This window comes from Anabrus simplex, chromosome 6 (genome assembly GCF_040414725.1).
Source record: "Anabrus simplex isolate iqAnaSimp1 chromosome 6, ASM4041472v1, whole genome shotgun sequence".
Taxonomy (NCBI): Eukaryota; Metazoa; Arthropoda; class Insecta; order Orthoptera; family Tettigoniidae; genus Anabrus; species Anabrus simplex.
The window spans coordinates 96,348,870-96,374,226 of NC_090270.1; the positions used below are offsets into that span (position 1 = coordinate 96,348,870).

Consider the following 25,357-nt stretch of genomic DNA (forward strand, 5'->3'; position numbering starts at 1 on the left):
CCAGTGGTATTTGAAGGTGCTCAAATACGACAGCCTCGTGTCGGTAGATTTACTGGCACATAAAAGAACTCGTGCAGGACTAAATTCCGGTACCTCGGCGTCTCCGAAGACCTTAAAAAGTAGTTAGTGGGACGTAAAGCAAATAACATTATTATTATTATTATTATTATTATTATTATTATTATTATTATTATTATTATTATTATTATTATTATTATTATTATTATTATTATTATTATTATTATTATTATTATTATTATTATCATCATCATCATCATCATCATCATCATCATCATCATCATCATCATCATCATCATCATCATCATCATCATCATCATCATCATCATCATCATCATCATCATCATCATCATCATCATCATCATCATCATCATCATCATCATCATCATCATCATCATCATCATCATCATCATCATCATCATCATCATCATCATCATCATCATCATCATCATCATCATCATCATCATCATCATCATCATTATTATTAACAGATTCACTGAAATCAATGGGTGAATGTTGTAGGTAGAGTTTTGGTAAAGTGAAGTTGTTTATGGTTTTTGAACAAAGCCGAGGATGTGAAATTATTATAGTTACAGATTTCTTGTAAGTCTCTATTGACATTTTAAATTTCATCAGTTAGTCTTCCCGGTTCACAGTGCAAGTATAATTGTATATCGTCAGCATACATGTGGTGTCTGCAGCTGTTTACCGACGACGTAATATCATTGATGTAGACAGAAAATAGAAGCGGTCCTAGGACAGACCCCTGTTGAACACAAACCTCTACGGATAGCCAGGATGAATATTCATTGTTATTTCTTACACCTTGCAGATGACCGTGGATGTATGAAATCATCCACTGAAGACTGTTTGTCGAGAACTGGAGTTTAAATAGTTTGGAAAGTAGTATGTCTATGTCAACTGAGTCAAAAGATTTGGAGAAGTCAAGAAGAGCTAGGATGGTAACTTGTCTTTTGTCCATCGCATTGGAAATGTCATCTGTAACCTTAAGTAGTGCAATACTAGTGCTGTGGTTACGTCGAAAACCAGACTGGTGTTCGTCAAGAATATCGTGTGTTTGCAAATAGTTGGAGCTGTGCTTGAAGATGGTTTTCCGTTGTTTCCCATGTTCATACCAGGCAAATGCTGGAGCTGTACTTTAATTAAGGCTACGGTCGCTTTCTTCCCACTCATAGCCCTTCCTTATCCCTTCGTCGCCATAAGACCTATCTGTGGTGGTGCAACGTAAAGGAATATTGTAAAAAAAAAAAAAAAAAAAAAAAAAAAAAAAAAAAAAAAAATTGTGAAATCGCTTACTAATGAAGGCAAAATTAAAATCCTTGTGGATAGGCATCCACATCTTTTGCACGTAGAGTTGGCACGAATGTTGAAACCTACTTTCGACTCAGGCCAGTCCAAACTAGTGCCGATATTGCCAAAGTGTTATCACGTTCAAAATGGCAGCCGAAGACATTCTCTCTCACATGCACCTCCGAGTAATTAAGGGTCGAAAAGTGTGACCAGAAAACGGTGTTTTAAAGCTCACTTGTCCAAAACGTAAGGCTTCAACCAACAGTTCAACTTGGCACATTTGTTTCAAAAAGAAAGTTACCAACAATAATATATATATATATTTTTTTTTTATGCTCCCCAATGCAAAAGGTTTTCATATTACCGTATTTCTCCCAATCCAAGACAACCCTGATGGCAAGACGGCCCCCACTTTTTCTTTCAAAAAAAAAAAATTAATCAGGCTTAAAAAGTGCTTTGATTGGGTGAGTTGGCCATGTGGTTAGGAACGTGTGGCTGTGAGCTTACATCTAGGAGATAGTGGGTTCGAATCCCACTGTCGGCAGCCCTGAAGACGGTTTTCCGTGGTTTCCCATTTTCACACCAGGCAAATGATAGGGCTGTACCTTAAATAAGGCCAAGGCCGCTTCCTTCCAACTCCTAGGCCTTTCCTATCCCATCATCGCCATAAGACCTATCTGTATTGGTGTGATGTAAAGCCACTAGCAGAAAAAAAAATAGTGCTTTGTAAAATCATATGAATGCCTTTCTTGTATAGTACACATTTTTAGACTGTCTTTTTTCATCGCGCCAATGCCGAATATTGGCTTTAGTTATGCCGGTTTTTATTTTTTGATGCACACTTATTTATTTCCGCAGGTTTAATAATCATTAACTTAACATCAGGGAGAACCCATTGAAAATTTGTTGGAATTACCTGTTCCACACGTCTCTACAATATAACGATCCATCAAAAAAATAATCCTGCTGTCTATAAAACTGTTACTTTTACTCAGGGTCAGGTACAACTGGCTTCTGCTACACGCATGTCTCGCTTGCCGGGTTCGGCTAACGTCATTGGCTAGCGATGTATAAGCCTAATAAAGACGTGAACTTTGATGGTCAGTGAACGAGTTTATTGTGCCATGGTTTGGCCATTCTGCCCTTGGTGTTTTTTGTGCACATACCTCACAATTTAATCTTTGGCTACTTTAAAGCATCCTAGTTGCAGGCCACTGAATGCATTTTTTGTATAGTACCGGTACGCATTTTTAACCATTCAAGAGGTACATTTCTTTTGAGTAGCTACTAACGTAGTGGCACATTATCCATAAGGTACTGGGAAGTAACATATAGTGAGATACTCTTGTGTAGCATGGTATTTTTTATCGTCCGACTCGTTGGCTGAATGGTCAGTGTACTGGCCTTCGGTTCAGAGGGTCACAGGTTCGATTCCCGGCCGGGTCGGGGATTTTAATCTCTTCTGATTAATTCTTCTGGCTTGGGGACTGGGTGTATATGTCCGTCCCAACACTCTCCTCATCATATTCACACAACATACTACACTACCAACCACCACAGAAACACGCAATAGTGCTTACATCCCTCCATAGAGGGTTGGCGTCAGGAAGGGCATCCGGCCGTAAAACAGGGCCAAATCCACATGTGCGACGCAGTTCACACCCGCGACCCCACAGGTGTGGGAAAAGCGGCAGGAAAAGAAGAAGAAGAAGCATGGTATTTTTATCAGGTTCAAAAAGTACAGAATATGTATCAGGCTGTCAAAAATGATCATATTACGAAGGGTACGGCATCTGGCTTGCTTAGGAAAGCAGCCGGAACTTTAGGTGAGATACTTTTAATTGGTCAGGTATTTTCATCAGGTTTAAAAAACAAAGTCTCACTATCAAGCTATTAAAATGATAACAGTGCCAAGGGCAAGGAAAGGAATCTGGCTCAGTGAGGAATGCAACGGGAAACCGACGATAATATACTCGCGTGTAGTGAAGTATTTTATCAGATTTAAAAAAATTCACACTCATTGTCAACTTACCAAAAATTATTACAGTTCCAAGGAAGCCTCTGTAGTAAAGTTCAGTCAGGGCATTACGTTACTAACTCTTCTTCAAATAACATACAGTATTTACTTACAGGATAAAAGAAATTGTAATAAAAAGTTTCCAGTCTGTCAGATACACAACAATTTTAAATGCAAATTAAAACACTATGAGCAAACCTGTTGTCTGTTGTCACCTCTCACTATAACGAATCTGTGATCCTGGGAGAGGAGTGGTTTTGAGCTTAGTTAACAGTTCCTTGGGGAGGGGCGCATGTAATGATGTGGATCTTTCTTATTGGTTAGAGGAGAGCAGGTTAAGTAAGGTGAATAGGGGGAAATTTTTAAAAAAGGTATGCTCATTCAGGTTGTTATCGTTATCTTTTTTCATGATGTAAATTTCGATGGCTTCCTTAATATTCAAAGATTTACTGTTATTTTCGAAGTGTAAGATTTATAGATAGGGGGCTGCCTGGTCGAGGCAGTAAAGGCGTACTCGGTTCACCCAGAAGGACGTGGGTTCAAATCCCCGTCAGGAAGTCATAAAATTTAAGAAATTAGATTTCCACTTTTGCATATTGCCCTGAGGTTCACTCAGCCTACACCAAAAATGAGTACCAGGTTAATTCCTGGGGGCAGAGGCGGCTGGGCGTAGAGCTAACCACTCTACCCCATCAAGTGCGGAGGTTACGAATAGTGGAAGCCTTTACCTTCCACCACTCCCAGGGCCTTCATGGCCTGTACGGAGATGACTTTGCTTTGCTTTGCTTTAAGATTTTTAGATCCATGTTGATGTGTGTAAATGGTGTGAACTGTTGTATATGTCCTCTCCGAAGGCTGAATGTCAATTATATCTGATTGCGTTCTTGTGTTCTTTGTATCTTGTTTGGAAACTGCTCTTCTCCCAGGATTACAGATCTGTTGTAGTGAGAGGTGACAACTGACATTTCTTTGGCAGCGTAAGTACAAATTATTTCATTATACGGTGTTGGTCATTTCCCATACAATCATTTTTTGCTCACATATGGTTCATATTATCACCTAATTACATATAATTGGCAAGTTTACACTATATAAACTATACTGTACATATATGCACATAATTTAAGTGATTTGATAGAATCTGAGGATGTTCTTGTAGACCAGAACATGTCATTCTTTGTATATAATATGTGATTTTTACAGGTACGCTTATAGTGTTTTAATTTGCATTTAAAATTGTTGTGTGTCTGACAAGCTGGAAAGTTTTTATTACATTTTATTAAGTCGACACTGGAAAATATGGTTTCTTTCTGAACAAACAAACAAAAAAAAATTGTGTTCGGTATCACGATCACGACACTTATTCTTTACAATACTTTATTCGTATTCATCAATCTTGAAGCATTGCTTCCACTTCCATAAAAGTAGTCCTTAGAAGTCCGCAACTGTGTGGTAGCACTGGAAGCAAGGTGCGATGCACAGGGCCACTTTGCATTCTTCACACTCATACCTAGATTCTCGTCTCTGTCCCATTCGTTAACACACAACACACCGCCGAGGAGGGTTTTCCCTGCATGCTGTTGCAACAATCTATGAGGGATAGTGAGGGGCATTGATTCTTGTTGGGGAAAGAGTCTTCGATGGTCTGCCTGGCTGCGGTCTTTCATGTTTGTTGTACTTCATTATGATGTTCTCAATAAGTCTCATCTGGAATTCTAAACGGGTATCCTGACCTGACTTCTTGTACAACAAGTAGGCATTTAGGCAGCATATGGTGGAAGTTGTTCTAGTAGTACTTCTTCAGTTTTTTACAAATACTTCGATAGCTCATGAGATACGCATCACTCAGGTCAACTCCACCCATCTGACGTTGTACTCAATAGCTAACTTTGGTTTTGTAGTTTCTTTCCCTCTCTCCCTACACGACACCATGGTATCATGCGTAATGCTTATGGAACTCGCATCTTTTTTTTTCCTTCCACTTCATTATCACGAGTTTCCCGTTATAAACTGCCACTTTTTCTCCCTCCTGAGTGTGCTGTTTTTGGTTTCTGACAGAACACCCTGTCGATTTTGACGCAACGTACCCATTGCATCTGTCTCCTTATCGCACAGCTTGCTGCACAAATCTGGGCTCTAGAACCAGTTATCCATTGTTATGCAATACCCTTTGATTAGAAGCAGTGCCATGAGTTACAAAACAACTTTTGATCCATATGTTTAATTTTTCAGAGAGTCATCAAACTGGATGTCTTTTCCTATATACACCAAGAAATTCCACATGTAACCAGACTTAGATTCACACAGCTCAAATAATTTTATACTGAATTGAACGCTTAGACTGTATGAAAACTTTCCATGACAAACGTCCCTTCCACAACATAGAGACTCATCTACAGACACATCGCTTTCAGGTGCGTACACGCTTTGGAATCTGCTATTCAAGTGGTCCAGAATAGGTTTCAATTTGTAGAGTTTCTTCGGACCGCATGTGGCTTCATCATATGCTTCATTATTGACAAAGTGTAAGAATTTGAGAAGGAGATAAAATCTCCTTTCGGAGAACAGTTCCAAAAATATTGGGGTCTCTAATATCTGTCTATGAGAAAAGTAGCTCTTGTTGTCAGGTAACTGATGAATGCCTTGCAAGAGAAAGATTGCAAGTAAAGTCCTAATTTCATCTTTATTCATGTCAGTCCACTGATTCAATCTCGAATATAGTTTCAAGGTCGGTGTGCTTTCTAAAACCTGTTGAGCATACCGGTTGGTTTCCCTACTTATTAGTTCCTCTAATTCGGGAGTGGTAAACAATTGAAAATATTCCAGCGGATTATTTGCGTCTTCAATTTGTACATGTACTGTAGTCCAGGTTTCACTGTAAATGTAAATCTCGGCCATTCAGATCCTACCTTTGTCCGTACACTGAGCTGAATATCACCGCTAGTGCTACCGTCACGTTCACTTGACTATAATCTATTGGCTTCATAGTCCGTATTAATAGTTCAAGTACACAAGTATGAAGGATGAATTCTCCACCTAATCAATATTTTATTTTACGTAGTATCAATATTATTTACATAAAAGTACAGTACCGGTTTCGACCTGTAAATAGGTCATCTTCAGCTGTTGAAGAGCCTGCTTAATAGCGACTGTACGGAATAAATACTAATAAAATTAAAATTAAACAAGAATGCCATTAAAATAAACATGTAAGCAACTCCTTTCGAAGGTTACATTCTTTACCCGATACCTCCATTTCAACTCGTCGTTGGGCAGCCTAATCAGGCGAAATGGGGTCGCACAGCGGATACCTCAGGGTTTTCTAATGGCAAGTAAGACATGTAATCTTACTATAGAATACGCTTAACGTGAGTACAAGAGATTTCCAATTCACGGGTGACACCTACAGAAACACACGACGTAATAGTAGTAATCGTCGACAAATTTTATCTAAATATTTGACTACGTGAGAACTTGTCATGATTAAATGGAACACTTAATTACTCAGTACTTCTCTTAGCTATCAACTAACTTATGAACTAGGCTGTAATGGAAGAATTTATGACACATACAATTGTAGAAAATAAATAAGATATTTATTGATAAAATATTGGATTATTAAATTGGCATCTTATGCGAGGCATTATTTAAAATTGCGTAAAAATAAGTATGGATAATGAGTCAGCGCTGGCTCGTAGAAACGAAAATAATATCCAGTATTTAAATTATGAAGATCAGTTCCTTTGTGAAGTAAAAATTGAGTATCTGCATATTTACAATAGATCACTGGACATCTAAGGTCCACACTGCAATTGAGACATAAGTGTAATACCAACTCAATCAACTTGTTAGGATAGACTAATTAAACAAGTCTCACTTAGACACAATGTTAAGCCGAAGTGTATCTCAAATCCACTAATAAGTTAAATCTGAATAAATCTGAATACATCTGAATAAATCTGAGTAAATCAAAATAAATCTGAGTAAATCCGAAGTCATGTTTTTGTTGCTACGTTCTCGTTGTGCATGGATAACTACTTACGAACTAAGGCATTCGTTCCTAGTGCCTGATAAATACGGCTCCTATTCTAGCCTTTCCCTAGCTGTAGTTCATTGAGAAAATGTAAGTTCAAACGGAGAATATTAATCTATTTAGCTTTCTAACTAATTTCAACATAATCCTTGGCTGTCATACACATGTCCTTATAGGTTCAATGTCCCTTTCCTTCGTTATATTCCATAACATTCTGCTTCAATGCAAGCTACTTTATTCTTACGCAGTTACTATGGAAGCGCTATGCCGCCGTGTTCAGAAACATACTCTCGTATACATCGGTGTCGTGAATGCATTTGGTTAAATACAGCTATCAAACGTATCGTTGTATTCCGATATTCATTACAACACATCTAAAATTGACATACGATTCCGTCACGAGCATACTTCTACAATAACAAATTCTGTTCATACCTTGGCTTAGGACGCTCCAGTGGTGTGGGCAATCTTACGTATACGAATCTTAAAAAAAAAACATGTAGTGTGGCATATCTTAAACTGCAGGCACTCGATGGCCCCTGCGTAATGCGAATAAAACTTCTCATATCACAATATAACTCATACCTTTGCTCCAGTTAGCACAATCGTAACCTTATTACAACATCCATCTAATATTTTAACATTGTAGCCTCAATAATAACTTGTCGCGTTCCCAAATTCACGACTATGTCAAAGTACCACACTGTTTCTTAAGACAACATTTAAAAGTTGCTGTATCTCATAACCTATGACTGAGTTCAATGCCCGTACTGTGAAGCAAAACAATGCGTGATTCCATCTGTTTATTTTTACACCGCGCGCAACCAATCGTGACGTCAACTTATAACATTACCTCTATGAAATCTCTATAATCTCCCAGTATGTCATTATAATCAGCTGTTTCCACACTTCTCTTTCAAACCTCACGCTACATACGAGTATTTTGATCGATATACGTTGACGTATATATCCATTACATCAGAAACTACTGCTATATTACTAAATCATGTAACTACGAACTTAAATATCTCACACTTCGTTGGTAACATTCACTTGCATTTCTTATGTATCGGTCTACAATTAGCCCATCGGCACATACCTAAGGTACATGTGTAGGCAAACCAAAAATTATGCGATTAAATATTGTAAATGACTTAGCTCGTTCATGGTTGTCCCTGGTCCAGCTGTTCTGTTCCCAAATGGATGTAGTCGGGTCTTCGGTTAGGTCATTGGTTGGACATCTGGTACATCATCCGCTTCTTCATTATGGAAGTGCTGTCTGGATTCCCGTCGCCTTCCTCATCATGGCTCGGTCGGATGATTTCCCGTCGCCTTCCTCGTCATGGCTCGGTCGTATAGCAAGATGTATTGGTCCCCAGGCTGGTCCATCATGTGTATTTAGCACATCATCCTCATGGTCTTCTTGTCAGTCTCTAAATTGATGATTATAATGCAGTGTACAGCCATTATACAATTCCTTTTTGACGTCTGTAGTCCTTAATTTTTTTTATTTTTTATTTTTTTTTTTTGTGGTTCTCCGACGTATCCTCGATTTCGTTGGTAATGAATTCCGTGCGTCTATTCTCTGTCTGCACTTCTTGTAGATCTTGACGAAAACTTATTTTTATTCTGATTCAACCGTTGGAGATGTTTCTCTTCTTGTGTGTGATCCTTTTTATGTTGGCTTGGTCTCCTTTTGCAGACTGTAGATCGCTGCGCTGAGTATCCACCCACGTGTATCTCGTAGCTCTTGTAGGTGATTCCTTCTTAATATCTCGAGTCAACTATGCTATTTTTCGGTGATTTGACTTGTTTCTTCCCCTTTCCGATGCTTTTTCCTTTAATATACGTTTAGATCCTTTATTACTCCTAAAAGAATTATACCGCGATCGGTAATTGCGTCCTCAGTCTCCGTTGTGAAAATTTAAGATGAAGTTTTTTTTAACAGTCAAGTTTTTTTTTTTTTTTTTTTTGTAAAACAATACAGTAGACCGTCCACTGTCCGTTTCACCCTGAATACGTGACCGTTCCATGACGTGTATGGTCCTCTGTGTCATCGCAACTGGTGTCTATTCTTTGCTTGCTATAGATTACATGGCCCATACCTTCAGTCGGCGCCATTTTGAAAGCTGTCGCGGACGTGTGAACGGGCACAAACATGAATGCCCCTATTCGAAAAATACTTAAGGTTAAGATATATACAGTTTTGGGGGTTAGGGGGCTTTTTCCCTGGCCCCATGATTTCTACATATTTCAAAAATTATATTTGCTGAGGTTGGATAAAATTCTAAGAGTTTATCAAGACATTCTGGCGTCAAGTTCGAATATCTATGTTAAATGCCAATTCTGTGTCCAACGGTTTTATGAGATGTTTCAAAGTACATTGTTGGGCAGCAAATATGCGGGGACGTCGTATTCATTAGAATAAGGGGTTCAGTAACCTGTTTACAGATACATAGCTTATTCTCAGTCTATATCAATGCAGAAAACATGGTGAATGCCACTTACTAAAGAAAAAATACTTAATGTTAAGATAAATGCATATGGTAGGCCTACAGTTTTGGGGGTTAAAGGGCTTTTATCCTGGCCCCATGATTTCTACATATTTAAAAAATTATATTTGTTGAGGTTGAAATTGGATACAATTCTTAGAGTTTATGGAGAATCACTGACATTCTGGTGTCAGGCTCAGATATCTAATGTTAAATTCCAACACTGTGTCCAATGGTTTTATGAGATGATTCAAAGTGCATAGTTGGGCCGCAAATATGCGGGGACGTCATGTTCATTAGAATAAGAGGTTTAGTAACCTGTTTACAGATACATAGCTTACTCTCAGTCTATATGAATGCTGATAAACATGCTAGTCTATAGCAAACTTCCTTGTTGAGGGTTTCGTTGCTGTGTGCAACATATTGAAATCAATGAAAGTGAGTTGTGGGTGCTCCCCTCTTCATACTTGCGTTCTCTCAGGTGAATTTTTAAAATGTGTGAGCTGGATATGTCCCCCAACTATGCTTGAGGACATATTTTCATCCCAGTTTTTAATGTCATTTTGTATATATTTGTTTCATTTGTTTTATGTCAGTTGTGTGTTTAGTTTGTTTAGTTATCAGATGTTTTACATTAAGGCTGAAGATGGCCAGCCCTGGCCAAAACTAGTCCCTAATTAATGTAATTTAGAATATTGCATATTATAGTATTGAAAGGTGGACCATTACTACATTAATTTAATAATTATATGGTAATAGCATTCAACAGTAATCTGACATCATGGATTTGTTCCAGAAGCCCTGGTAGCATATCTCCATCAACTTGTACACCATTGTTATTTCAGAGTGAGGGAACCACATATGTAGCAGAAGTTGTTGGAATGAGTTAGAAACTTTCAGGACTCAATAAGTGATTTTATCTGAAACAGAATAAACCCTATTGGTACCGGTACCTATTACCAAATAAATTACTCTGTTAAGAATCTGTTGGCCGATGACCTGCGATGTTAGGCCCCTTAAAACAACAAGCAAGCAAGAAGAAGAATCTGTTGACATATGCTGGAATTAAACAAGGGATACAGAGGCACTCACCTTATTAACTTGATGTAAATTATATAGTACCACAAAAGCTTTATAGCACTGTCACATAAGATACGCTGTTATTAGTAAGACAAATGTGTGCATTCGATATAGAAACTGTGATTGAGGGGAATGAATCCATGTGAATGAAAAGAACAAGTTAAGCTGCATCAGTGACAGGAATTTGTGTTTCAACAGAAGATAATAAAGAAATATGAGTGCTGCGCAGGGAGATCTTGCAGTCAGCCACATGTAAATGAACAAAGCGGAACTTATGAATACAGTGAAACCTTGTTAGTGCGTTCCTCGTTAACCATGTTTTCCCACTTAGCACGTCAGAAATTTGAAGTCCCGATTCTCATCACATTAAATCTATATAAAGAATACCTCACTTATCACGTCATGAATTTTTGCTATTACTGTTTAGTACGATCACATTTTTCGTAGACCTGAAAATGTTTCTGTATTTTTCATCCCTTTTGAAAGAAACTTGATTTCCAACTCTAGTAAGAGCCATCACCACAATTGCGTGATTACGGGAATAGGCCTTTCGAAACTTCAAAGGATAAGTTACACTTTCAGGGAGCAGGTTGAGTCTCAGGAATGTTCAGTTTTGTTTGCCGGTTAGCAGTGAGATTGCTGAATAGCAGAGTAAGTCTGTTTGTGCTTGTATTTTGCATTACATTCAGAAGATACAAATGTATTTTGTGTTGAGTGGTAAAGTGAAGTGTAGCAAATATTTGTCGCGTGATATGGTAGCCTATATCTGGATTAGGAACATAATCGAGTGAAATTGACCAGCGTGGTGCATATTTGTCTTGTGATAGCCTAGTTACGGAGACGGAAAATGTTGTAAAATTTCTTAAACCGGGCGAGTTGGCCGTGTGGTTAGAGTCTTGCCGCTGTGAGCTTGCATCCGGGAGATAGTGGGTTCGAATCCTACTGTCGGCAGCCCTGAAGATGGTTTTCCATGTTTCCCATTTTCATACTAGGCAAATGGTGGGGCTGTACCTTAATTAAGGCCATGGCCGCTTCTTTCCCACCCCTAGGCCTTTCCTATCCCATCGTCACCATAAGACCTGTGTCGGTGCGACGTGAAGCAAATAGAAAATAAAAATCTTTAATTATGAAAGACAGAATTAAAGTCTGTCAGACAGTGGACTGTCATAAGCACGCAGAGGTCACAAATGTTGAAATTTGCACCTTCGATTTTCGACTCGGATCACTCAAGTTGGTCGAAGTTTTGTTTGATTCAAAATGGTGGCCAAAGTCATTCCTCGCAGTTGCACATGTCAAGTTTAACCTCTAATTCATCATCTAAGAGTGTGAGCAGAAAATAATGTTTAATACCCCACTGCTCCGCAATAAAAATCTTCTACTAACATTTGTTTGATAAAAAGTGTGATCTGCAATAATACTTCGATATTTTTGTTGGCCCCTGTGCACATTTTTTCTTATTTGTTGTCTGGTGTTTTTCACACCTTTCAGTGTACTGGTACTTGTTATTTTATAATCGCCAGCAGAACAAATTTCCATATTTGTTCTCTTGTGTTTTTCACGTCTGAAAAAATAGTATCTAGTGTTTCCATATCCCTGTTTATATTTGTATATTTTAGTTCGTTTTCTTGCTGAACATGTTCTTTTTTCTTTGTTCCCTACAGGAACGTCTTAACGAGATTTCACTGTAAATAGAAAACTACACGTGATAGGACAAAGTTAATCCAGATCTGAAATCAGCACTTCAGTTGTCTCACAGTACATTTACCTCTTTTGGTGAATATTCATTGTTGATCAGTATAATTAAAGATTTTTTCTCAGGGAAGCAGTGGTTACCACTAAAAGTCGTTCACTTGGCTAGTGAAAGGTGGAGTACAGACCAAACTCAGTTCTTAGTCACACATCACAGTCATTTTGTCTTTCCTGGTGCAGCCAGGCATAGTTCCTTTCTACTGAACTCTTTCTCTTCACCACTCCTATTCCATCATGTTCCAGTCCAGTACTTACCTCTTTGCTGGTATGCTATTTTGCATTGGTATGACTTCCTTGAGTAATAATTTGCTGGAAACTATACGTTATTTTAAAATTATATACAAAACACTTATTGATGTAAGTTATCAATCGGAGATTTTGAAATTTTCCAGGTTTTCTCTCAGCAAAATCTGAACATAATGATCGCAGAAGTTGAGTCATGTCTCTTAGACCAAAGTAGATGGGAGAAGGAGATTCTTGATAAGAAAGACACTTCTGTTTTTCCTGTTGCAACTATGGATGGCACTCCCGTTGCAGTTTTGGTTGAGAATTCACCGTCTGTGGTCATAAATGGGAAGCAATGGTATGCCAAACTTTTTGAGAAATTAGTCCACCTTGAAGGAAACCAGTACAGCTACACTCCAATGTTTCGGCGAGACACAGATGAGGTATGTTAATGGTTGAAAACTTCTTTGTTTTGTAATTTTTATGTTCATGGTCATGCTGTTTTCTGTCCTGCAAGATTTCTTCATTTATAGGTACCAATTTCCTGAAGATCTTTGTTATTTTTAGAGACACTGAAATTTAGTTGTTTTTTTTTGTTAGCCTATTGTTATCCATCGTGATCAGGTGACCATCTTCTTGGTTTATGTGGTTTGTGTGTATTCTTGCTAACGTTTTAGCAAAAAAAAAAAAGAGTAAGTGCATAATTCAATTATATATGTTTGGGAGTGTAGTGACTACACATAAATCTAGTGTCAATTCACATGTTGTGTTCCTGGATGTCAATTTGGATATAAATCAAATAAATAGTAGACTCATTCATTATTGATGGGACTTTGCATTGTTGGATGTGCTTGTGTACGGTTGGCTGTTGGGAGAGCTCTTGCATTATTGTAGTGATAAAGTAGTTAAAACCTATTGAAATTGTTTTAATTTTGTGTGTGCATGTTCCATTTAGTGCTATTTATATATTGGTGTTTAGTGCTTGTTGGTAGAAATTGGCAGTAGTGATATTTATTTGGATTTTATAACAAGTAATTCAGTGGGTGTTCAGTAGATTATGTTTTCTAGGTTAAGTTGGCTAGCTAGGTGTACCTTGTTTTGAATTTAGGTTTAGGTAATAATATTAACTTCTAAAACAATATTTTTAAACATCTGTAGGTTCTTTGGTATAATACTTACAAAGGCAGATTATCATAAGGAGTTGTAACTCATTGTAACTTCCGCCGCAACTTTTCCGATATTTCGTATAGATATCCGTTCAAACTATCATGAAGGTAATAATGTATTAAATTAAATAACACGATACGCCTGTAAACTTCAATTTAAAAAGAAGTTAAAGAGAATACACGGTAATTTTACTGGATAATTACAGTACTTAACAGTTTTTGGATTGTTGATGTTTCTATTAGAATTGTTGACGATTGTTGCTACATGCACTAAAATAAATACAAAATCAGCTGATTACTTTATTCCGATAATTTGTAGTCTTAGTTCCCTGCATACCTTTTACTTTCCACCTTCGTTTATTCATCAAGTAAAAGTTAATAATCAAATTCCTATATCGCAATAATATTGCAGGCAGAAATTATTGTAGACAACCTCTTATTTGTAATAAGCAATTTTATAGTTCATTTCACCAAACTGTGTATAGACATTGATGTAATGACAGACCATACATGTAACGTCTATAATCTCACAAAGTCATGAAACTGTATAGTATATAAAATGCAAACATTGTCACAGTTAAACAACTTCTTGCCATAACATTAATGTATGTCCATTACTTTATTCATTAACTTCTGTGATGACCCTTTGCATATTGGGATGAAGGTGAAGGAGGTTATTATTTATAGATGCTCAGGTGAAAGAGCTAACAAGAAGAAAATATGTTTGTATACGAGACAGAGTCGCTTACCATATGTAAGCACGTGTGGATGGAGTACACATGTTTATGCGGTAAGCAGCTACTCTCTGTCTGTTCCCTATACATTAAGATTATTATTTGGTTACCTTAGGCCTTATTTGCCATATGGGATTGGATTGTTATGAAGAATATAAAGGTTACAAATTTATAGGAACTATTCAACCATAAAAATGTGCATAGAATGAAAGAAATTATTCCCAATAATTAAATGAATTATAATACCTACTAAATACATTTGTAAAGAGAAGAAAATAATAAAAAATGATAGCACAGTGACAGTCCAGCCCCATGGCTGAAGGTCAGTATCAAGGCCTTTGAGGCATCACTCTGCATAGGGTTGGTGTCAGGAGCATCTGTCTGTAAAACAGGGCCAAATCCTCGCATGACACAGTTCAAACCTGCAACCCCAGTGGGGTGTGGGAAATGTGGTGGAAAAGGAAGAATTACAGCATGATGGCACAGACATAAAATCATATTCAGTTAATGACAATGCTAAGGTGAAAGAGAAAACAGTGAAATCTCTTTATTGCATTCCTGAATAAGACGATTTCTTGTTTAACATGTCGTAAATTCAAATTTCCGATAGCCATCATATTAAATCTAATTCTTACCTTATTTATTTATTAATACAACTTCCCCAATGCGGAGGCTGCCACAAGGACAGAGTATGTCCCAAATGTTCGCTATTACCCTTTAGTACAATCACATTTTTCTGTCCTGAAAATGTTCTTTGTCATCCCTTGTGAATGGAACATGGTTTCCAACACAGATAAGAGCCCTCGCCATAAGATGCAGGTTGGAAAACGTTGCGTAATTACAGGAAAAGGCCTTGAATTCTTGCACTTCATAGGATAAATAGCACCTCCAGGGAGCAAGCCTTTAGCCACAAGAAAGTTCAGTTTTGCTCACCGGTTGGCAGGTTACAGTAGATGTAAAAGAGGGAGAGGAAGGAAAGGGGGGAGTTTTAGAAGAAAGGTGGTTTAATGTTCTAAGGGGAAGGAGATTGCAGGCTAAGGGCTCTATTCAGGATCAGAACTCAGGACAGGTGTCGGTGCGAAATCGGTACGAATCACTCCAGGTAGAACAACAGAGGGGGGATGAGGAACAAGGAACTGTTGCTGAGATGTGTGGAAGTAGGAGGAAGGGAAAAGGTAGGAAAAGGAAATGTAGAGTAGACAATAGGAAAAGACATGTGGAACAGGGTCATGGGAAGGAGAAAAGCGAGGAGAAAGTAGCTTCTGCAGCTATGAGGAAAGATAGGGCTGATCAGGAGGGGAGGGGATCAAATGAGGTGGGTAGGGTTGAGGCTCTGGTCATGAGGGATTCCATTGTTAGACTTGTGGGGAAAGTGTGTCAAGGAAAGGGAACCCGGGTAGAGTGTTATCCATGAATTAGGTTGAGGCAGATGTTGAGGAGAGTAGAAGAGAGGGAGGAGGGGAAGGAGAAGGTGGTAGTGTTTCACGTAAGGCAAGCTGATATAAGTACCAACATAGTTGGAGATGTGTGGGACCTGGTAAATGCAGCACGGGTGGAGTTTAAGGAAGCGGAGATTGTTATCAGTGGAATACTGTGTAGGAGGGATACTGACTGGAGAATGATTGGGGATTTAAATGAGAATATGGAGTGGGTATCTGGGAAACTAGGAGTGAAATTTCTAGATTCTGTGCTCAGATGGCCTTCACTTTACCACAGTGGTACGTATAAGTTAGGAAATTTGTTTGGAAAGGTAATAGGGAGGTACATTTAGGGAAACGGGGTTGTCTAGGGAGCGGTGATAAGGGTACAGAGATCTGGAAGTCAAGTAGAGATGACATAAAAATGTTAGTGTTGAACTGTAGAGGTACTTAAACCACAGTGTTACGTATAAGTTAGGAAATTTGTTTGGAAGGGTAATAGGGAGGTACATTCAGGGAAACGGGGTTGTCTAGGAGCGGTGATAAGGGTACAGAGATCTGGAAGTCAAATAGGGATGACATAAAAATGTTAGTGTTGAACTGTAGAGGTATTGTAAAGAAAGGAATAGAATTAAGTCATTTAATAGATATATATTTACCAGATATTGTAATACGAGTTGAATCATGGCTGAGAAGTGATATAACGGATGCAGAAATTTTCTCACGGAACTGGAGAGTGTATCGTAGAGATAGGATAGGAATGGTGGGAAGGAGAGTATTCATTCTGGTGAAAGAAGAATTTGTAAGCTACGAAAAAGTTAGATGAGAAACATGAAATTCTAGGTGTAAGGCTCATTTCTAAAGATAATGGGCAACTTAATGTTTTTGGAGTTTACAGACTGGGAAAGGGTAGTGCTGACATGGATTCAGAATTATTTGATTAGATAATCAGCTTTGTGGGAAACAACATGGAAAGAAATGTGATTGTAGTGGGAGATCTGAATTTATCAAATGTCAATTGAGAAGGAAATGCGAACGACAGGAGGCATGACCAACAAATGGCAAATAAGCTAATATGGGAAGGACAGCTGATTCAGAAAGTGGTGGAACCAACTAGAGGGGAAAATATCCTGGATGTGGTGCTGGTAAAACCAGATGAGGTCTATAGAGAAACCAAAATGATAGATGGCATTAGAGGGGTCATGAAGCTGTTTTTGTCTCAGTTAAAAATAAATGTGATGAAAGGAAGGTCTTAAAAGTAGGACTATTAGGCAGTACCATATGGCTGATAAAGCAGGCATGAGGCAGTTTCTAAAAAGTAACTATGTTTGGTGGAAAAGGGTAAATAAAAATGTAAACAGACTCTGGGAATGGGTTTAAAGCAATTGTTGAGGAATGTGAAAACAGGTTTGTACCTTTAAAGGTGGTAAGGAATGGTAAAAACCCACCTTATTATAATAGAGAAATAAAGAGACTAAGAAGGAAGTGCAGATTGGAAAGAAATAGAGTTAGATATGGCTGTGGAAGTAAGGAGAAATTGAAGGAACTTACTAGGAAATTGAATCTAGCAAAGAAGGCAGCTAAGGATAACATGATGGCAAGCATAATTGGCAGTCATACAAATATTAGTGAAAAATGGAAGTGTATGTATAGGTATTTTAAGGCAGAAACAGGTTCCAAGAAGGACATTCCAGGAATAATTAATGAACAAGGGATGTGTGTATGTGAGGATCTTCAAAAGGCAGAAGTATTCAGTCAGCAGTATGTAAAGATTGTTGGTTGCAAGGATAATGTCCAGATAGAGGAGGAGACTAATGCTAAAGAAGTATTAAAATTTAGATATGATAACAATGACATTTACAATAAGATACAAAAGTTGAAAACTAGAAAAGCGGCTGGAATTGATAAGATTTCTGGGGATATACTAAAGACAATGGGTTGGGATATAGTACGATATCTGAAGTACTTATTTGATTATTGTTTGGTTGAAGGAGCTATACCAAATGAATGGAGAGTTGCTATAGTAGCCCCTTTGTATAAAGGAAAGGGTGATAGACATAAAGCTGAAAATTACAGGCCAGTAAATTTAACATGCATTGCATGTAACCTTTGGGAAGGCATTCTTTCTGATTATATTAGACATAGTAATCTATAATCTTCATTTCCATATTGACAATTGCACAATTAAAAATAGGAGAGGATTTCCACCAATCAATACTTATTTATTGTATATATTAAACTACAGGACCGGTTTCGACCTCATGTTCAAGGTCATCTTCAGCTGAACCATACATACATATTTATATAATGAAGCTTTGATTAAGATTGTGGTGTTGAAGAAATGCCATATGATGATGGTGTACATTTAGTCACATACAAATGGGGCACGTCTTAGCGTGAACTGGCGTATATGTCATTCTGTACAATATTGCAACTGTATGTCTAAACTGTTGAAGGTCTTAAAACTAGTGTATAAAACACGTCCTTTCCTAAACTAACTTATATATATGTACAAGATAAAAACAATATATAAAAACACTTCATGCATATGAACATTCGTTCTTGCTTGGTGGTCAATACATCGACTAACTTCCGTATTTAAGTCTTATTCACAGTTGTACACTTCAGCTGCTATTCTTGGAGTTTGTAAAATTGCATGGATAAAAGTTTTGTCTTCCTGTGCGTATGTGAGGTAAAACACTTTCAATTTTAAAAAGGTGCCAAATGTATGGATGAAATTCAAGTAAAATATGTTCAGCTCTGCTGTGTGTGTTGCCCTTTTATTAGAACCAATTCATGTTGTCTTTTTGGCGTCCGTAAATTTGGATGACATTGGTTTCAAAGTAGTGGCTCCTTTCCCATTTGTAGCTGTGCAATGATGTTATGTTTATCTGTGGAAGATAAGATTGAGTTATAAGTGATATTGTGTGGAGGAATGTCTAAGGGTTATGTGTGTGAACTGGAATATGTACTTACTGTTGTTGGTGTAGCTGAGTTGTGTTTGACATGCGAGCTTGTAATGTACTACTTCGTGTTCTTCTTGGGTTTATACTAGCTGCTGTGAGGGGAAGGGAAGGAGGGGTAGGGAGAGTTGTTGTTGTGGGGGTAGGGATGGAGCTGGGTGTGTTGTTTGGTGTTTTTCTGTTACATAGACTATTTAGAAAACACATTCATCAACAAAATAGACCATATAATTTTTTGGTGTAGATTTGTTGATGATATCTTTATCATCCTCGACAATAGGTCCACAAATGAAACTGATATATTAGATAAACTCAATACAGTAGATTCCCATATAAAATTTACCATGGAATCCGAAAACAATCACAAACTGAACTACCTGGACATAACGACAACTAGACATGATGACCATCTTTCTTACAGAATATACAGAAAACCCACGCATACCTCAAATACAATTAAAATGGATTCCATTCACCCCAACATACACAAAAGAGCAGCCTACTATAGCACGATACACAGAGCATTCAATATACCGTTAACAAAAGAAGATCTAAACAAAGAATTACAATTAATTCATGACATAGCTAAAAACAATGGATTCAAGAAAGAAATGGTTAACAAAATCATTCACAAAATAAAATCCCAACCCAAAACCAAACTAACAAAAGTAAACGAACCCAAGAAAGACTATGCACTATTCACTTTCAATAATGTACACATATACCCCATAACTAACATTTTAAAAAAACATAACCTAAGAATAGCATTCAGAACTACACACAATAGTACCAACATCATACACAATGTCAGGACAATCAACAGCAACAACAAATACAACCACTCAGGGGTATACCGTATCAAATTTAATAACTGTGAGATCAGCTATATCGGACGTACCGGTAGAAACTTCCTAACCCGATATAACAAACACATAAACGCAGTGAAACACAATAATTTTTCCTCAATAGGACAACATATCGCAGACTATAAACACAGTTTTACAAACATCGATAACGATATGCAAATCCTAAACATAAACCCCAAAGGCCCCCTGCTCAACATAACAGAAGAATTTTACATCACTCTAGATCAGTACACCAATCCAAATTACAACATAAATGAAATCACAGAAAAAACTAACATCATCTTCAATACAGTTATCCCCGCCCTAAAAAACCCTTACCTTAAGTTAATCAATAAACAGAACGCAACACGCAACTGAAAAACACCAAACAACACACCCAGCTCCATCCCTACCCCCACAACAACAACTCTCCCTACCCCTCCTTCCCTTCCCCTCACAGCAGCTAGTATAAGCCCAAGAAGAACACGAAGTAGTACATTACAAGCTCGCATGTCAAACACAACTCAGCTACACCAACAACAGTAAGTACATATTCCAGTTCACACACATAACCCTTAGACATTCCTCCGCACAATATCGCTTATAACTCAATCTTATCTTCCACAGATAAACATAACATCATTGCACAGCTACAAATGGGAAAGGAGCCACTACTTTGAAACCAATGTCATCCAAATTTACGGACGCCAAAAAGACAACATGAATTGGTTCTAATAAAAGGGCAACACACACAGCAGAGCTGAACATATTTTACTTGAATTTCATCCATACATTTGGCACCTTTTTAAAATTGAAAGTGTTTTATCTCACATACGCACAGGAAGACAAAACTTTTATCCATGCAATTTTACAAACTCCAAGAATAGCAGCTGAAGTGTACAACTGTGAATAAGACTTAAATACGGAAGTTAGTCGATGTATTGACCACCAAGCAAGAACGAATGTTCATATGCATGAAGTGTTTTTATATATTGTTTTTATCTTGTACATATATATAAGTTAGTTTAGGAAAAGACGTGTTTTATACACTAGTTTTAAGACCTTCAACATTTTAGACATACAGTTGCAATATTGTACAGAATGACATATACGCCAGTTCACGCTAAGACGTGCCCCATTTGTATGTGACTAAATGTACATCATCATCATATAGCATTTCTTCAACACCACAATCTTAATCAAAGCTTCATTATATAAATATGTATGTATGGTTCAGCTGAAGATGACCTTGAACATGAGGTCAAAACCGGTCCTGTAGTTTAATATATACAATAAATAAGTATTGATTGGTGGAAATCCTCTCCTATTTTTAATTATATTAGACATGTTTGCAAAATTAATAACTGGTTCGATAGAAGGCTTTAGGAAAGGTCATTCCACTGAAGCTCATCTTGTAGAATTCCAGCAAGATATAGCAGATTCTTGGATTCAGGAGGGCAAATGGACTGTATCGCGATTGACCTGTCTGAAGCATTTGATAGGGTGGATCATGGGAGACTACTGGCAAAAATGAGTGCAATTGTACTAGAAAACTGACTGACTGAATGGGTTGCTATATTTCTAGAAAATAGATCTCAGAAAATTAGAGTAGGCGAAGCTTTATCTGACCCTGTAATAATTAAGAGGGGAATTCCTCAAGGCAGTATTATTGGACCTTGATATTTTCTTATATATATATAAATGATATGAGTAAACACGTGGAATCAGAGGTAAAGCTTTTTGCGGATGATGTTATTCTGTATAGCGTAATCAATAAGTTACAAAATTTTGAGTAACTGCAACGTGACCTCGATAATGTGAGATGGACAGCAGGCAATGGTATGATGATAAACGGGGTTAAAAATCAGGTTATGAGTTTCACAAATAGAACATTTCTCTCAGTTTTAATTACTGTGTTGATAGGGCGAAAGATCCTTTTGGGGATCATTGTAAGTATCTAGGTGTTAATATAAGGATAGATCTTCATTGGGGTAATCACATAAATGGGATTGTAAATAAAGGGTTCAGGTCTCTGCACATGGTTATGTGGGTGTTTAGGGGTTGTAGTAAGGATGTAAAGGAGAGGGCATATAAGTCTCTGGTAAGATCCCAACTTGAGTATGGTTCCAGTGTATGGGACCCTCACCAGGATTACTTGATTCAAGAAGAACTGGAAAACATCCAAAGAAAAGTTGCTTGATTTGTTCTGGGTGATTTCCAACAAAAGAGTAGCGTTACAAAAATGTTGCAAAGTTTGGGCTAGGAAGAACTGAGAGAAAGAAGACGAGCTGCTCAACTAAGTGGTATGTTACAAACTATAAACCTACGTACGTACCATGTTCCGAGCTGTCAGCGGAGAGATGGCGTGGAATGACATTAGTAGACGAATAAGTTTGAATGGCATCTTTAAGAGTAGGAAAGATGACAATATGAAGATAAAGTTGAAATTCAAGAGGACACATTAGGGCAAATATTCATTTATAGGAAGGGGAGTTAGGGATTGAAATAAATTACCAAGGGAGATGTTCAATAAATTTCCAATTTCTTTGAAATCATTTAAGAAAAGGCTAGGAAAGCAACAGATAGGGAATCTGCCACCTGGGCGACTGTCCTAAATGCAGATCAGTATTGATTGATTGATTGATTGATTGATTGATTGATTGATTGATTGATTGATTGATTGATTGATTGATTGATTGATTGATTGAAATGTTGTAATTCTGAAAATTAAATAGAGATTGAAGCCAGAAGTTATTTCACATATTTTTCCAAACTTGCCCTCCTATCTGTTGGAGATTCATATATTTTCAGAGGTTCCTTGTTAAACGGGAATGACATGAAGAAACCTGTGACAGTGTGAAAATCTCTAGCTGCAGTAGTTTAGAAATACAGTAAATGAGCCTATTATTATCAGCCCTCTACATTTAAAATAACAAACCCTGATGTTGTGGTTCCCCATGTCATTTTGAATTTGAAGAAAAATTTTAACAGGAATCTAAGGAAAACCCAAAATAAATGAGCTGTTTACAAAACTAGAATAACATTTCTTGAAAAAAGGAATCTCAAAAATGATTGAGTAAAGCTAATGATCGCTTAAATTGCCTTTGTAAGAAACACAAAATTAATGTAAATACATTGCTAAAGAAATGTAGCACTTGTCCCAAAGGTATTCAAGTGAATTTATATTGGGTATTTTACTTTTGAAAATCAGCTCTCGCAGGGGTTATAGACATCATCTGCAGAATCTCACCTCAGAAGGCTGTGTAAAAGTGCAATCTCAGGAAAGAATGATGAAATTAAGAGCTTCATTCAAAACTGAGCTGATGGCAAAAGATGTAGTTATGGTGTGAATGGGAATGCCATAAATGCAATCAAGAAAGATGATGTTAATTTTTTATGAAGTCAAATGAAGGAAAGACGTTCAGTTTTACCCATTCACAATGAAAGTTGATGACGATTTAGGAGATGAAACTCCTGACAATAATAAGAATGTTATTTCCAGTCATGCCCTGGTTTTTTTACATTTGTTCCTTTTTGTATGTACCTGAATCTATCCTGTATGTATAAGTTCAACTTCTGGGGATATATTTTTAAAGATATTAAATTCAGTTTGGGCATTTGCTGATGCTGGTCATACTTTTAAATGATTAATTTTTACCACAATAAATTAAGTCTATTATATGAAAGTATAAAAGTAAATTATAATTGTTACTGACAATATATTATTCCAGATTGACACATTGTTTTAATTTGTCTGCCTTCGAAGTTGGTCAAGTTGACATCGTTGTACTGAACATAGACCGAAACTCATTTCAGAGGTTGAATGCAAGGCTGGCTTTTCAATTATTTAGCAATTGACCAATGCAATGAAATTCTGGAGAGAGATCAAGCCTGGAAGATCCAGTAATAGTGAGAATACAGAAAGTTTAACTAGAGATCTCGGTAATCTTGGGGGCACACTAACTCCTTGTTGCTCGCAAAAGGACTGTATAAAGATCCTGGTGGCGGTGGTGGCGATTATTGTTTTTAGAAAGTACAACTGGGCAACCATCCTCTGTTAACACTAATCAGAGGGGGGCTGGTGACCTAAACAACAATCAAACAAGTTCTAATCAGAAGGAAATGGAAGAGATCAAAGACTTCAAGGAATGAAGGTATTGGCAAAAGTAAAGAAAGGGCCATGAAGTGCGTGAAAATGAAGGACTCTCTAAGCCTTGCAAACTAATATTTTTGAGGTAGGAAAAGAACAAGAGTTGACCAAGGAGGTTTGTATAAGAACGATGAAAGCCAGAAGCCTGACACTAGTTAATGGAAGTAATGCCAGACTATGGTAGGGGAGCTGTGGTCGCCAAACTATGCCCCTAAGCTGAGAGTCCTTGATTCCAATTTTAGTGAACTCTTACAATTGGCAAGGGATACTGTGGATGCATTCTACTGCATCCACCACAGGGTGATGCATAAAGCTTCTCGCTCTCACAAAATAATAGTGGAAGTTTAGAAATCATCTGAATGGAGAAACACACAAAAACCATAGAATCATGAAGGGCAACTCTGAAAAGTACTTGTGAATTGTCAACTTTTTTATAGAACAGAAACTATGTTTAAAACAGCTAATTTTAATCAAGATTCCTTGGAGTGCCATTTTGGGATTTTGCATTCTCTAAGTTGCAGTGATCATCCTTCCATAATTGATTTTCTACATTTGCGCATGCTGCAATCAGAGTATATGTTCCAGCAAAACATTTTTGACTACAAACTGCAAACCTAAGATAGTATCACCCCTTACTTCAATGAGCAGATGTGTGCAACACCTAGAGAAAATTAAAAGAGCAAAGAAATTAAAGATTCTGTGGAAAGGAAAATCAAGGATAATATCATAGTGAAGGACCGGGAAAATGAGATAATTCTTCTCCACATGAAGGAAATCTCATTAAGTAGAATTTGGTGTTATTCCTAGCTGACTACATGATACAGAGAAATGAAGAATACATCAATTATTTAGATTGGATTTGCACCCTGTCTAGTGAACTACCTCCTGGTCCTTCATTAGCATATTTTTACCTTAATGAAAGATTATGGCTATGATAAAGATGTCACTTATTTGACCTATCAATCCCTTTGTGCATTCTGGTTGCAGTAACAGTCATGTCAGAAAGCTATATTCAGAACATTTATCATCATCATCATCAATGTCCCACTCCAGTCGCCCAGGTGTGGTTAGAATATAATTTATGGGGTATCATATTTTTTGAGTGATTGTATAGTATAGACTACACTTTTGTTGGTCCATCAGATTTAGGATGCAG

General features: G+C 37.3%; 1 protein-coding gene across 1 annotated transcript in view; it reads left to right on the plus strand.

Annotated features, from left to right (window-relative positions):
- LOC136875475 (sphingomyelin phosphodiesterase 4) overlaps nt 1-25,357 on the plus strand; it is a 189,021-nt gene that overhangs the window by 82,370 nt on the left and 81,294 nt on the right. The window contains exon 9 of the mRNA XM_067149018.2: nt 13,093-13,368. Coding sequence (XP_067005119.2) covers nt 13,093-13,368 — 276 coding nt within the window. The remainder of the gene's footprint in view (nt 1-13,092; nt 13,369-25,357) is intronic.